Below are 16,594 nucleotides of genomic sequence, written 5' to 3'. Positions count from 1 at the left end.
GTCACATAAACAAATTGAGAGATAAAAATCATATAGTCATATCAATTGATGCAGAAAAAGCATTTGACAAAATCCAACACCCTTTCTTGATAAAAACTCTCAGCAAGGTGGGAATAGAAGGATCATACCTGAACATAATAAAAGCCATATATGACAAACCAACAGCCAACATCATACTCAATGGGCAAAAACTAAAACCATTTCCCCTAAGAACAGGAACAAGACAGGGATGCCCACTCTCACCACTCCTGTTCAATATAGTGCTGGAAGTATTAGCCATTGCGATCAGACAAGAAGAAGAAATAAAAGGCATCCAAATCGGAAAAGAAGAAGTAAAACTGTCCTTATTCGCAGATGACATGATACTGTACATAGAAAACCCTAAAGACTCCATCAAAAAATTATTAGACTTAATAAATGAATTCGGCAATGTAGCAGGATACAAAATTAATGCCAAGAATTCTATGGCATTTCTATACACCAATAATGAACTTACAGAAAGAGAGACTAAAAAAGCAATCCCATTTACCATTGCACCAAAAAAATTAAGATACCTAGAAATAAACTTAACTAAGGAGGTAAAAGACCTATATGTGGAAAACTACAGGACACTGAAAAAAGAGATAGAAGAAGACATAAACAGATGGAAGTAAATACTGTGTTCATGGATTGGTAGAATCAACATCATCAAAATGTCCATACTACCCAAAGCAATCTATAAATTCAATGCACTTCCCAATAAAATACCAATGGCATATTTTACAGACCTAGAATGAACTTTCCAAAAATTCATCTGGAATCAAAAAAGACCCCGAATAGCTGCAGCAATCCTGAGAAAGAAGAACAAAGTAGGTGGGATCTCAATACCAGATATCAAGCTGTATTACAAAGCCACTGTTCTCAGAACTGCCTGGTACTGGCACAAGAACAAACATATAGATCAGTGGAATAGAATAGAGAACCCAGAAATCGACCCAAACCATTATGCTCAATTAATACTTGACAAAGGAGGCATGAGCATACAATGGAGTCAAGACAGTCTCTTCAATAAATGGTGTTGGGAAAATTGGACAGATACATGCAAAAAAATGAAACTAGACCACCAACTTATACCATACACAAAAATAAACTCAAAATGGATCAAGGGCTTAAACATATGACGGGAAACCATAAAAATACTAGAGGAATCCACGGGCAGCAAAATCTCAGACATATGCCGAAGCAATTTCTTCACTGATACTGCCCCTAGGGCAATGGAAGCTAAAGAGAAAATAAACAAATGGGACTACATCAAAATAAAAAGCTTTTGCACAACAAAGGAAAATATCAACAAAACAACAAGCAAGCCCACTGCATGGGAGAATGTATTTGCCAATGATATCGACGATAAGGGTTTAATCTCCAACATTTACAGGGAACAACTTAACAAAAGGAAGATAAACAACCCAATCAAAAAATGGGCAACTGACCTAAATAGATACTTTTCGAAAGAAGACAGAAGGAAGGCCAAGAGACATATGAAAACCTGCTCAAAGTCACTAATCATCAGAGAGATGCAAATCAAAACAACAATGCGGTACCATCTCACCCCTGTCAGAATGGCTGTCATCAACAAATCAAGAAATAACTAGTGCTGGCGAGGATGTGGAGAAAAAGGAACCCTCATGCACTGCCGGTGGGAATGCAGACTGGTGCAGCCACTGTGGAGAACAGTATGGAATTTCCTCAAAAAACTAAAAATGGAACTCCCATTTGACCCAGTGATCCCACTTCTAGGAATATATCCCAAGAAACTAGAATCACGAATCAGAAAGGATATATGCACCCCTATGTTCATAGCAGCACAATTCACCATAGCTAAGATCTGGAAACAGCCTAAATGCCCATCAGCAGATGAGTGGATTAAAAAACTGTGGTACATCCACACAATGGAATATTATGCTGCAGTAAAAAAGAAGGAATTCTTACCATTCACAACAACATGGATGGAGATAGAGAGCATTATGATAAGTGAAATAAGCCAGTCAGAGAAAGATAAAATACCACATGATCTCACTCATTTGTGGAATATAAAGAACAACATAAACTGATGAACAAAAATAGATCCAGCGACAGAGAAACATCAGTCAGAATGTCAAACCTCAGGGAAGGTAGGGGAGGGTGGGGGATAGGGGAAGAGATCAACCAAAGGACTTATATACATGCATATAAGCCTAATCAATGGACACAGACAACAGGGGGGTAAGGGCATGAATGGGGGGTGGGGGGTAATGGGGGAGTAAGGACACATATGTAATACCTTAATCAATAAAGAAATTAAAAAAAAAGAATTAAAGGATCAATAATCCCATATCTAAGTATCTGTATATTTAAATGAAAGAATAGGGAAAATGAAGGGGAAATAAATTATAAAAGAAATTACATAAGAAAAATGTCCAGAACTAAAGGATTAAAGTTTTAAAAATCAGATTTAAACCATCTATCAAATGCCCTACATGTGAACGAGGAGAAAAAAACAAAACAAAACACACACAAAAAACTACATCAAGAAACATTATCAAGAAATTTCCGATCACTGGGAATAAAGAGAAGATTTTAAAGCTTCCAGAAAGAAAATCTATCACATCTGAGCAACTGGACATCTGAAGGAAATCAGGCTTCTCAAAAGCAACACTGGCAACAAGAAGGCAACAGGGTTTTTACAATTGAGAGAAAATTGTTTCCAAACCTGCCAAAGTACTATCTGTTTTGTTGCTCACTCCCTGGGTGATTTGGCAATTTGGACAGCTTTTCTGTGTGGTTTGATAGCAAAGTTGAAGACATGAAAAGGGATGAAGGCTGATGCCGACCAGACAGGAGGACAAAAGGAAGGGCCAATTTTTGTTTAGTTTTCTTCTCATCCTTTCTCTCTGCAGGGCAAACACAAAATCAGTTGCACAGAATCATCTGTTTCAGAAAATTCTTTAAAACCAGCTTTTAAATTTCCATTTGCCAGAATCTGGACATAGTTTTGTTACAGAATCTTTCTTTATAATGATAGTCCTGCAGGGCTCAACGGAAGGTTAAGTGATATGTATCCTTCCTGCATTCATTCATAAATGATTACTGAGTGCAGAGGATACAGCAGTGGATGCTACAGCGTTCTGGTAGGTTACAAATGTGGTCAGGGTAAAGCAATATGACTCCTCTGTGTACAAACAAGCCTCAAAACTGTCAGGGGATGTTTGAGGAACCTCATGGCAATCATGACAAACCAGAAGAGATGCCTGATCCAAACTGCTTCATTTGCATCAGACCCAGAAGCCCTGTGGAGAAACATTTGAACTTAGTTCCAATTGTACAGACCTAGCTAATGGACTAGCAGGTTCTAGAAGGGGACCGGAAAAAGGGAGAATGGGCATCTGGGAGATAAGACACATGAGAGAGAAGTAAGAACAGCAGAATGAGTTGGGACAGCAAGGCCTGCTGACTGAAGAGGTGATGATGCAGGCTACTATGCCAGGTTGTGCACTGCAGGAAGAGGAGGGGCAGGATAGAAAGGAAATAACCATGCCACTAGGGGCCCAGCCCTCCCTTGTGGCAAACCCTTCTGGGCATAGGCGCCAACAGCATTGTTCTGCTAACTGCAGAGAGAAACAGGAGCCATGAAGGTGATGGAGATAGGAGTCATGTAGAGGTTACTGGCAGAATGTGAGTGAGCAAACCACGGGTATCAGATAAACATTAGTCAAGAGAGAGAAAGACTGAAGAGCCTCAGATACCATTTCTACATAGTCACTTAGAAGGAATCCCTGGAGGGGGTGGGGAGCAGGGGGTTGATGTACTGTCAAAACAAAAACAAAACAAAACAAACAAACAAAGAAGTAAAACAAAGAAAAAAGCTGAGCATTTTGCTAATCAAGAGGAAGGGAATCCCAGATCAGTAATATCTGGGGTGCTGCCAGTGAAATCTAGGAAATATCCATTATAGATCAAAGAGTTAAAACTAGATGTCATAGCTTTATGATGGGTAGACTAGTTTTAACTGGCACCATCCATCCGTACAACCATTACATTTAAAGATACTAAGCTGACAATTGTTGTTAATCTTTAAAAAAGATCATATAATTGGATTGACAGAGAGGTACAGTAGGAGAGATCTTAATATAATTTCATTACTGAAAATGAATACAAGAAAATATTCTTTTATATAACAGTTATTTGCTAGATCACTTATCTGCTATAAATATATAATTAATAACTGGCAAATGATAAGGTGGCATTTCTTACATAGTAATGTGTCATGGTAAAGTTTTTGAATTATTAGTTTGTATATAGATTCACTTTCAGTCAGTATTTGGGCTGCTTCCAAATTCACTGGATTTTCTAGCACTGGATTAGAAAGCATAACCTATAAGAAAAAAGAAGGGACACAGTTTTTTTAAAGTAAATTTTTTCTCAAAGCAAAAAGAGCAACCAATACATACAACATTCAAGAAGCATTTATTAAATGCCTACAATATATCTACCCGAAGATGATACAAACACAGACAGGGTCCCTACTCTCAAGAAACTCTTGTTCTTGTCTTCTTTGTTAATTTTATTTTTCAATTACAGTTGACATTTAATGAAAGCATATCCTTGGGTGAGTATTAAAAAAGAAAGAAAGAAACTACTACAGATACCAAATTAATCATTTGATGATCTAGAGGAATAATGAAATGAACACAAGCCTTAATACATAATTTTGTTTTATCTGTTATCCAAATATACCCTCATGTGTAAATGCAAAGTTTTATTTTCTTTCATTTTTAAATATATTTGTATTGTTGATAGTATTACAGATATCTCCCCATTTTAAAGTTTTATTTTTTAATGGAAATGTTTTAATATTTTCTAATGTTTAGTCCCCTTTATACATAAACCCAATTTAAATTTATGTGATAGGAAGGAATAAGTTATAGGAAGTAACTTGTAACTTGCTTTGATCCTAATGTTTGGCTAATGAATGTACAGTATAAAACCAAGATCAAATTCAATAAATGGTGCTAGGAAAGAGAGAAGCATTGATGTGAGAGAGAAACATCCATCAGTTGCTTCCTGTATGCACCTCAACCAGGGATTGAACCAGCAACCTAGGTATGTGCCCTGAATAGGAACTGAACCTGAAATTTCAAGAGGTATCATGCAGGTCCTTACTTGGACCCTTATATCTCAGAGGCAGTAAAGGCATGAAAAATCCTTCTCTTGCCCTGCCAGTGTGGCTCAATTGGTTGAGCACCAATCCATAAATCAAGAGGTCACTGGTTTGATTCCCAGTCGGGGCACATGCCCAGGTCCAGGCTCAATTCCCAGTGGGGGGCATGCAGGATGCAGCTGGTCAATGTTTCTCTCTCATTGATATTTCTATCTCTCTATCACTCTCCCTTCCTCTCTCTCTAAAAATCAGTAAACACATATTTTTTAAAAACTGTACTCATGCTCGAAATTTCTCTGATGTGCCTTCCTGCCACATCCCTTCTTCTTCCACTGTGTTTCTCTGAGTGACTCTTCTGCCTTCCTCTTCTGTCGTTAAGGGTTCATGCGATTACTTTGCGTCCCCCTGCACCATTCAGGATAACCTTCTGATTTCAAGGTCAGTTGATTAGTAACCTTCAATCCATTTGCAAAGTCCTTTCACAGCACTACCTAAATTGTTTGATTGAATAACCAGAGGATGGGAGACTAATGGGATTTCTTTAAAATTCTGCCTATCCTATATAATAAAAGCCTAGTATGCTAAGTGTCCAGTCGTCCATTCAACCAATCAAAGTGTAATATGCTAATGATATGCTAAGGCCGCTCAACCACTCGCTATGATGTGCACTGACCACCAGGGGGCAGGTTAGCTTGCTGCTGGGGTCTAGCCAATCGGGACTGAGACAGGCTGGACATGCCCTGGAGCCCTCCCGCAGTCCCTCCCTGGCTGGCCAACCTCCTGCATCTTTCCCTGGCCCCAATTGTGCACTGGTGGGGTCCCTTGGCCTGGCCTGCACCCTCTTGCAATCTGGGACCCCTTGGGGGATGTCGGAGAGCCAGTTTCGGCCCGATTCCGCAGGCCAGGCTGAGGGACCTCACTGGTGCACGAATTCATGCACCAGGCATCTAGTGATAATATATGCACATCTGGACCAGCAGTAACCAAAACTTAATAGTTCTGTTAGACCATGATTGTTTTACCTGGCATCTCAAAGTTAATATTAGCCTAAATTGCAAATATTTATTCAATAGTTCAGTATTTAGAATATTATATTATAACATGAAAACTATATAATACAATGTAGCCAAAATATATAACTAACTAACAGAATACCTAAGTGTAGACACAGATCAAAGTGGGTAGTTGTGACTCAAGAGTCATGGAAATGATGGCAATCTTTCACTAATGAAAGCAATAACTTGACATCTGATATTTCAAAAGCAATAAGAATTTTCTGCTATATGAGTATTCCTATTTGGAAAACACATTTGAGCTACATTTCCAAAAATATTATAATTGCTTAAATCAGGATTCAATGTGGATTGCACTATACCTTTCAAAGTGGGTGGGAAGCAGATGAAACTTATCTACCAGAGCAAGCTTTAGGCCTTTGGCTGGAAAGATAATTTTACTCAGAGAGGAACATCTGGTAAAGTTTATTCAATAGTCTTCACATTGACACTGCGCCTAAGACCTTTTCACATAATGTGTACACATGCTACCAAGTCTACTTAATGATTTTTAAGAACTGGAATATAAGGAATATATTAAAATGCATAAATCAGAAGCCCTGCTAAGCTGGTAAAAAATAAAAATCCAACTTTTAAATTAGCCATGTGATGGTATAAAATAACAGAGGAAGCTCTGTAGAGGGTAAGTTCAAAGATCTGAAGCATCAGTAAACAACTTCACCAGTAAGCACATTTTCTAATATCCAATTAATTAAAGCCCATAAATTAATTCATTCTGTGGATGGGTGTTGATAATTACCTTTGCATTATATATGGAAATATTAAAAAATTAAGATTATAAAAAATTTAGGAGATGATAAGTATATTGGGATGTTAAAATATTTTAAACACTATTTCAAGTAGCACTCCTCTTTTTTTTTTTTTATAAGGTTTTCTATTGATTTTTTTAGAAGAGAGGGGAGGGATAGAGAGATGGAAACATCGATGATTGATGGGATGCCTCCTGCATGCCCCCTACTAGGGACTGAGCCCACAACCCGGACATGTGCTCTGACTGGGAACTGAACCGGTGACCTCTTGGTTCCTGGATCGACGCTTAACCACTGAGTCACATCAGCCAGGCAAGTATCACTCCCTCGAATAACAATGTGATCATTTTAAATCTGTCTCACTATTATTCAAAGGAAAGTAATCAGAAATTATGGTCTATACCTGTGGTCGGCAAACTGCGGCTCGCGAGCCACATGCGGCTCTTTGGCCCCTTGAGTGTGGCTCTTCCACAAAATACCATGGCCTGGGCGAGTCTATTTTGAAGAAGTGGCATTAAAAGAAGTTTAAGTTTAAAAAATTTGGCTCTCAAAAGAAATTTCAATCGTTGTACTGTTGATATTTGGCTCTGTTGACTAATGAGTTTGCTGACCACTGGTCTATACTTATACTGTTCATTACAGTAGTCTCTAGTAACATGTGACAATTTAAATTACTTAAAAGAAAATGAAAAACTCAGTTCCTCATGACACTAGTCACTTTGCAAGTGATCAGTAACCACATGTGACTAGTGGCTACTACATTGGATAGCACGGATCATGGACATTTCCATCCATACAGAAAGTTCTATTGGGCCACACCGACCTTGAAAGGACTATTAAATAGCTATCAAAATATTAACTGCGGTAATATGGAAGATAGGCTGTCTAATTTATACATGTATGTCATAATTGCAACCATGTAAAAATTCAGGTTCCTTCCTTCCTTCATGTTACTTAGTACCTACTAAATGTCAACATTGCCCTGGGTGTTGGGGTGGGGGGGGGGGCAGTCAAAGATGAATGAGACCCATTCCCTGACCTTGAAGAGCTTGTAGTCCAATAAAGGAAGGCAGATAAGGAAATAGTATGTGTATGACAGTATCGTAGAGCTCTGATAGAAATTTGCAAGGGATGAAGACAGTCCCTCAAAATCCAAAGCCATCAATTCCACCAAGGAAAAGAAATCAAGAAAGACATTCCAGAGGAGCACTTATTTGATTTGACTTCATAATGTGAGCAGTTGCTAGCCAGACAGACTGAGGAAGAGGGAAGGAGAAAATGGGTTGTCAGTCAGATAGAGAACTGGCCTGAGTACTTTTTAAGGTCCAAGACTTGCTTAAGTTTGTAACTTTAGAGTTTAGAACTCCAAATGCTTCTAAGTCTGAATTGAACCAAGCACTGGGAGTGAAGGAAGGCATGAAGATGTAATAGGAGTGGGATGGCCCAGTATATTAGAGCCCAGGTGTGAGGAGAAGTAAATCATTTGTCAGGCAACAGAAATGGGCTTAACCCTTAGTGAATGTGAAACTGAAAGACTTTAAACAGAAAAATAGGAGAAAAGATCAGAAGAAAATACTAATAACAGTAGGATTAGGGTTTTTCTTTACGATTACCAGCAATTTTCCTTTCCTTTCCACTGTCTTAAAAACTTCTGCAATATAGGCATATTTGTTTTATAAATCTGTTTGAAAAATAAAAAGACAAACAACTTTGTCATCTACTGGCTTCCCATGATGTATTTCCATGACAACACTTGTTGTCACTTTGCATTACTGCTTAAAAGTAAGGACAATCGTAAAATTAACTAGCTTTTAATGAGTTATTTTCTTAGACCACACATGGTTCCATGTATTTTACATGTATTAAAATAATTTATTAAATCTACGAGGTAGCTACTAACAGATCCATTTCACTAATGAAGAAACTGAGATATTCAGAAGTGAAGAAACTTGTGCAATAGTACAAACGAGTATGTGGCAAAAATAATCTAATCTCAGAGCCCCAAATTTACCTTGTATTAAATTACTCAGCAATTCAGAATTTTCACCATTTCATTCTGGTTTGCCCTCCCTCATTACATTTTGGGACCATTCGGTTTTCTATTCTGAAGGCAGATCCTAGTTTGAAGAGGTAGATAGGAATATGACCCAGTTTTAAAAAAATTCAAAATATCAACTCCAGTTATTTGTATATCATGCTCATTCGCTTCCTGAAAGTTTTTGCTCAAATGTCTCCCAGAACATGGCTAGCATACATGGATGTTCAATATACATTTCTAAAACAAATGAATGAATGAATGAATGAATGAATAAGTGAATGAATGAAACATAGAATCTTTAAAAAGATTAAATTTTACTTGGTATATAAAGATGACTAGACAGAAAACTATTATTTTATTTCAATTAAAAAATAAGAAATGGGAGAAATAAAATTTTTATTATAATTCTACTACTGAGAAGATTCAATTAAGCCATAATACTTTATTCTCCAAGTATTTCAGATAATCAAACTCCAGATATTAATAATGAGCTGGATAGAAGTAGTCAAAGCAAGTGACATGGAAGTCATTTACTTTGGCATGGATGAGAAAGGAGGCTCCCTGAGCGTCAAGAATAACACCACACCAAGGCATGCTGCGAAGGACCATGGATCCAAGAAGCAAAGGGAGCATGCTAGAAACAGGCTTCTACCAGAGGGGAGAATACAATCCCTGGTTTAATTGTTCACTGGATGAACAAGCAAAACAGAAACAGACTCATAGATACAGAGAACATTTTGGTTGTTGCCAGATGGGAGGGGGCTGGGAGGGATGGGTGGAAAAGATGAAGGGATTAAGAAATACAAATTTGTTGTTACAGAATAGTCATGGGGATGTAAAGTACAGCACAGGGAATATAGTCGATAATGTCCTAACAACTACTTACGGTGTTAGAGGGCTAACAGATTTATCAGGATGATCACTGGTAAGTTATATAATGTCTAATCGCTGGGGCGTATGTGCACCGGAAACTAATGTAATATTGTATGCCAACTGTAATTGAACAATAAGAAATGGTTTTAAAAAAGAAAGCATGTAAAAGAGCAACTGGCTAGCACTGTCAGAAACAAAAGATAAAACGGAGCACTTTACATTGTAGCCACTTGATTCACTTCTCTGAAGAAGGTGGGTTCATGAATGAGAAAAGGTCTAGAGGCCTGCTCAATACGATGAAGTGAAATTAGGAACTGAAAGAAAACTTAAGGCTGTATTTCTAGAATGAAAACCATCCAAGCAGTTCTTTACTTCTTGCATAAAATATGTATTCTTCTTTTGCCCTGACCGGTTTGGCTCGGTGGATGGAGCGTCGGCCTGCGGACTGAAAGGTCCCAGGTTCAATTCCGGTCAGGGGCATGTACCTTGATTGTGGGCACATCCCCAGTGGGAGGTGTGCAGGAGGCAGCTCATCGATGTTTCTCTCTCATCGATGTTTCTAACTCTCTATCCCTCTCCCTTCCTCTCTGTAAAAAATCAATAAAATATATTTTTTTAAAAAATAAAATAAAATATGTATTCTTTGGTTGTCAATTTAAAATAATAGTCATTATAATTTAAGTTCCATTTTTATAGTCTTGATATAGAAATGTTACTGATTTAAATAAGCTTACTTGAGTCTTTCAAACATTTAAATATGCAATATATGTTTTATTTCTTATATTTTGAATAACTGAGATAATTAAAAGAATTAAAGAGGGCATGTATGTTAATCTCTTCTTACCTGGAGGGTGAGTAAGATGCTGCTCAATGTATAGCTTGTGTTCCACTTATGAGGGTTGTCCAAAAAATCTATACAGGGTCGACCAGTATGTTGGTCTACTGTATTAAAATAATACATTAATAGTGATATATATAATAAAATTATTACCTAAAGGTTACGAACACCAAAATCTGATAGGCAAAGTTAGAAAGCAAACAACAAAGCAGAACAATTATGTGCAATGCATATGCCATCTAATACAGTATAACTATTAAAAGCATGGACTTTCAGCCCTGGCCAGTGTTGCTCAGTTGGGCTTTTTTCCGTGCACTGGAAATTTGCTGTTTCAATTCCTGGTCAAGGCACATGCCAGGGTTGTGGGCTCAGCCCCAGTAGGGGGTGTGCAGGAGGCAGCCAATCACTGTTTCCCTCTCACATAAATGTTTCTCTCCCCCTCTCTCTCCCTCTCTCTCTCTTTCTGTTCCTCTCAAAAATCAATAAAAGCATATCCTCAAATGAGGACTCAAAAAAAGAATCTAGTATGTATTAAAACTGTTGTATGTTAAAAGTTAAATTATGATTCAGTGGTGAAAGAAAAGGTGAAAACATGGTATAAAATGTGTTGTTGCAAAATACTCATTGTCCTTTAAGATCTACTCTTCCTCTCTTCCATTTCCTCTCTGTAATAAGACTATACATGCCCCAATTCCCATTAACCTACACTGTTTAGATGAATACCTGGTTACTCAGACTATTTTCTCCTGCCTCCCCTCTAGCAAGAAGTCATGTGACTAAGTTTTAATCATGGGATATCAACAGAATAAAGTATATAACTTCTGGATCATATTTTCTTAAGGAAATTGTTTTACTTTCTCTGTCCCCCTCCCCAATGGCTGGAAATGGTGATAACCAGTAAATGCTTTAGATCCAGAAACAGAAGTCATAGATTGAGGATCTGTCTGTGTGTAGATTGGAAAGATATACGGAAGCTTGGCCTCTGCACTGATACAGTTAATTAACTCAACCTGTATTTTTTACAAAGAATAGAGTTAAATATGCAAAACAAAACTATAGAATAACCCGAAGAAAGTTAAAATAATTTGATTGTGTTTTGAAAAGAACTTCTAAACTTAAAGATAACTGTAAAAATCTCAAAGGACAAGACTAATAAATATGACCATATAAAAAAATCCCAGATGTATAAAAAACCCCAGCACCAATAAAATTTAAAAATGACAAATAAAGAAAAATATTTGCAACATCTACAACAATGTGATAACATTTTAAATAAGTCAGACAATTCAAGAAATAAAAAACACAATAAAGAGATATGAAAAACTGTTAAACTCAAAAATATTCAAAAGAAGTGCATATTAAAATAACAGAAAGATTCTTATTAAATTGTCAAAAAATATTTCTCCAAAGTTACAATGTCCAGAATTGGAGAGTGGTAAAATATGAACTTTATATGTGCTTCCTGGTGGGATTACAAATAACATCAGTGAAAGGCAATTAGGTTGTATGTATCTAAAGACTTAGAACTGGACACACAGTTTTTGGTGGATGGGGGCTAATAACATTCCTCTCCTCCAAGGTTTGTATATAATAAATAGAGTGTTAAAAGATGCAAGTGAAAAGTATCAACTTCACGATACGTAAGCCTGAAATGGAGAATGCTGATCAATGCTTTAATCAAGTTCCACAAAAGCCTCTCTGATTTGAACTTAACCCCTCAAATGGAGGCCTGCCTAGGTTTCCTGCCTGAAGAAACAGAGACTGTGCCCATTCTAAGGTCCAGCTTATTGCAAGGAAAGTTTTGAGAAAGTGCTGAGCCACACATGCTCAATTCTTTCTCAGATCTTCCCAATTAGATAAGTCATTCCTCCTCTTGGGAGGGGTAAGGGAAAGAAAGAAGAACAATCACAAGTTTTCCCATATTTCCTCCTCTTCTTTATTAATACATAAAAATGCAACAGATATTTGTGTATTAATTTTGTATACTGCAGCTTTATCAAATTTGTTTATTAGTTCCAACAGTTTCTGATAGGGGCCTTTATTAATTTTTTTTTATAAACAATATCAGGCCATGTGCAAATGACAGTTTTACTTTTTCCTTCCCAATTTGGATGCCTTTTATTTCTTTTTCTCACATAATTGCTTTGGCTAAAACATTTAATACTATGTTGTATAAAAGTAGTGAGAGTGGACATCCTTGTCTTGCTCCTAAATTTACTTTATGTACTTTAATGTAATTTTTCCAACCACATTATTGATTTTGAAATTAAAACCTATTTTTAAAGAATAAAATTAAATTTATGATACAGAATTAGTTGTGTACATTTGCCATTATTTGCTTAAAATAAACACTGAGAGGAGTGGAATTACTTGATTAAATACAATGAGAAGAGGTGTTCTTATATGTCCTTGTCCACATGTCCCATTCCACAGAGTAGATCTTCCTTGTTCTGGTTAAGAGCAATACATGGAAAACTTTAGAATATTTCACTTAAAAAATGTTCTATATTAATGGATATTGGAATTATCCATATTTTTCTATTGTTATTGGGAACAAACATCTTTTTAAACATTCACTTGCACACTTGTGCTAGTATTTCAATGCAATAATTTATAAAAATAGTATTACAGGATTTAGGGCTATTTGCATTTTATATATGACTAGAGGCCCGGTGCACAAAATTCGTGCACAGGCGGAGGGGTGGCCCTCAGCCCAGCCTGCACCCTCTCCAATCTGGGACCCCTCGAGGGATGTCCGACAGCCCGTTTAGGCCCGATCCCATAGGATCGGGCCTAAACGGGCTGTCGGACATCCCTCTCACAATCCAGGACTGTTGGCTCCCAAGTGCCCACCTGCCTGCCTTCCTGATTGCCCCTAACCATGCTGCCTGCCAGCCTGATCACCCTCTAACCACTCCCCTGCCAGCCTGATTGATGCCTAACTGCTCCCCTGCCAGCCTGATGGCCCCTAACTGCCCTCCCCTGCAGACCTGGTCACCCCTAACTGCCCTCCCCTGCAGGCCTAGTCCCCCCCAAGTGCTCTCCCCTGCAGGCCTGGGTCTCCCCCAACTGCCTTCCCTGCAGGCCCGGTCACCACCAACTTCCGTCCTCTGCTGGCCTGGTCATCCCTAACTTTCCTCCCCTGCAGGCTTGATCATCCCCAACTGCCCTCCCTTGCAGGCCTGGTCCCTCCCAACTGCCCTCCCCTGCAGGCCTGATCGCCCACAACTGCCCTCCCCTGCTGGCCTGATCCCTCCCAACTGCCCTCCCCTACTGGCCATCTTGTGTCCACGTGGGGGCATCCATCTTCGACCACATGGGGACAGCCATCTTGTGTGTTGGAGTGATGGTCAATTTGCATATTGCTCTTTTATTAGATAGGATAGAAGCCTGCTGCACGGGTGGGGGCCAGCTGTTTGCCCTGAAGGGTGTCCTGGACCAGGGTGGGGGTTCCCTTGGGGCATAGGGTGGCCTGGGTGAGGGGTGTATGGTTGTTTGCAGGCCGGCCATGCCTCCTGGCAACCCAAGCAGAGGCCCTGGTATCTGGGATTTATTTATCTTCTATAATTGAAACTTGTAGCCTTGAGTGGAGCCAAGCCTCCTGCTTGCTCCATGGCTGCAGCCATTTTTGTTGGGATTTATTTATCTTCTATAATTGAAACTTTGTAGCCTTGAGCAGAGGCCAAGGCAGGCCAGGGCTGCAGAATCTTGGCTTCCTCCATCATCAGGGGCAACTCAAGCCTCCTGCTCTCTCCAGCTGGGTGGCTGCCACCATTTTTTATCTTTTTAAAAAAAATTTAATAAATCTTTATTGTTTAGATTATTACAATTGTTCTTCTTTTTTCCTCTATAGCTCCCCTCCACCCGGTTCCCACCCCACTCTTTGCCCTTACCGCCCCTCCACTGTCCTCATCCACAGGAGTACAATTTTTGTCCAGTCTCTCCCGTACCCCTCACACCCCTATCCCCCCAAAAATTGTCAGTCCACTCCTTTCTATGCCCCTGATTCTATTATATTCACCAGTTTATTCTGTTCATCAGATTTTTTTATTCACTTGATTTTTAGATTCACTTGTTGATAGATATGTATTTGTTGTTCATAATTTTTATCTTTACTTTTTTTCTTCTTCCTCTTTTTAAAGAATACCTTTCAGCATTTTATATAATCCTGGTGATGAACTCCTTTAGCTTTTTCTTATCTGTGAAGCTCTTTATCTGCCCTTCAATTCTGAATGATAGTGTTGCTGGGTAGAGTAATCTTGGTTGTAGGTGCTTTCTATTCATCACTTTGAATATTTCTTGCCACTCCCCTCTGGCCTGCATAGTTTCTGTTGAGAAATCAGCTGTCAGTCATATGGATACTCCCTTGTAGGTAACTAACTGTTTTTCTCTTGCTGCTTTTAATATTCTCTCTTTGTCTTTTGCTCTTGGCATTTTAATTATGATGTGTCTTGGTGTTGTCCTCTTTGGATTCCTTTTGTTTGGGGTTCTCTGCGTTTCCTGGACTTGTAAGTCTATTTCTTTCACCAGGTGGGGGAAGTTTTCAGTCATTATTTCTTCAATTGGTTTTCAGTATCTTGCTCTCTCTCTTCTTCTGGCACCCCCATAATTCTGATGTTGGTACGCTTGAGGTTGTCTCAGAGGCTCCTTACACTATCTTCATATTTTTGGATTCTTTTTTCTTTTTGCTTTTCCAGTTGAGTTTTTTTGCTTCTTCGTATTTTAAATCTTTGACTTGATTCTTGCGATCCTCTAGTCTGCTGTTACCTATCTGTATAATATTTTTTATTTCAGTCAGTGTATGCTTAATTTCTAGTTGGTCTTTTTTCATATCCTCGAGGGTCTCACTAAATTTATTGGCCTTTTCTAGAAAATTCTTGAAAAACCTTATAACCATGGTTTTGAACTCTATATCCAGTCATTTGCTTCCCTCCATTTCTTTCATTTGTGATCTGTTTCTTTGTCTCCACATTTTGGCTGCTTCCCTGAGTTGACAGAGTGGCTTTGTGTGCTAGGTGTCCTATAGGGCCCAGTGGCTCAGCCTCCCCAGTTACCTGAGGTGGACACTCTTGGTGCACCCCTTTGTGCACTGTGTGCTCAGCCTTGTTGTAGTTAAGTCTTGATTGTTGTTGGTATCACTGGGAGGAATTGACCTCCAGGCCAATTGGCTGTGAGGATCAGCTGTGTCTACGCTGGGAGAACTTCTGTGCTGGAGACACCCTTATGAGACAAGACTTGCAAAATTGCAAAAGCCTCTTGCTCAGCTTGGATGGGGCGGAGTCTCAGGGTAGAGCAGACAGCATTGGTTTCCCATCAGCCCTGCCCTAATAGGCCCCTGGATCTCAGTGTCCTGCGGTAATCGCTGCAAGCACCTCTGAGAGAAAGCCGCCCTCGAGTTCTGCCCGTTGCCAGACAGTCCAGTTTCTCTCCGAATGAGTCTGGGTCCTCAGAGTCTCACCCGGAACTGGAGTTCAGTGCAGTCAGGAGCTTTTGTCTCCCTCCCGCTTGAGAAAGCCAGCCACGTACTCAGTTGACCACCCTCTCCGCGTGCGCGCCTCAGTACCTCTGCCTTCCACAGTTCCTCTGAGTCTCTGTGTGCTTTTTTCTTTCCTGACAGTCCAATTTCACCCCATATGAATCTGGGTCCCCAGAGTCTTGCCCGGAAATGGAGTTCAGCAGAGTCAGGAGCTTTTGTCTCCCTCCCACTTGAGAAAGCCAGCCACACACTCAGCTGCCAGTCCTCTCCGCGCGTCTCAGTACCTTTGCCTCCTGCAGCTCCTCTGAGTCTCAGTGTGCTTTTCTCTTTCCTTCTAGTTGTAGAATTTCCACTCAGCCAGCCTTCCTGTG

At 39.2% G+C, this 16,594-nt stretch overlaps 1 protein-coding gene across 1 annotated transcript in view; it reads right to left on the bottom strand.

Annotated features, from left to right (window-relative positions):
- The window catches only part of UBE2U (ubiquitin conjugating enzyme E2 U), a gene marked incomplete at its 3' end in the record, with an annotated part of 48,922 nt that overhangs the window by 26,293 nt on the left and 6,035 nt on the right, over window positions 1-16,594 (bottom strand). The window contains exons 4-5 of the mRNA XM_080654634.1: window positions 10,754-10,851; window positions 4,270-4,390 (exon numbers count right to left, since the gene is read on the bottom strand). Of these exons, the coding sequence (XP_080510760.1) occupies window positions 4,270-4,390; window positions 10,754-10,851 (219 nt within the window). The remainder of the gene's footprint in view (window positions 1-4,269; window positions 4,391-10,753; window positions 10,852-16,594) is intronic.

This window comes from Plecotus auritus (genome assembly GCF_963455305.1).
Source record: "Plecotus auritus genome assembly, chromosome: 2".
Taxonomy (NCBI): domain Eukaryota; kingdom Metazoa; phylum Chordata; class Mammalia; order Chiroptera; family Vespertilionidae; genus Plecotus; species Plecotus auritus.
The sequence above is the reverse complement of the archived record's forward strand: the minus strand, read 5'-3'. Positions and strand labels throughout refer to the sequence as shown.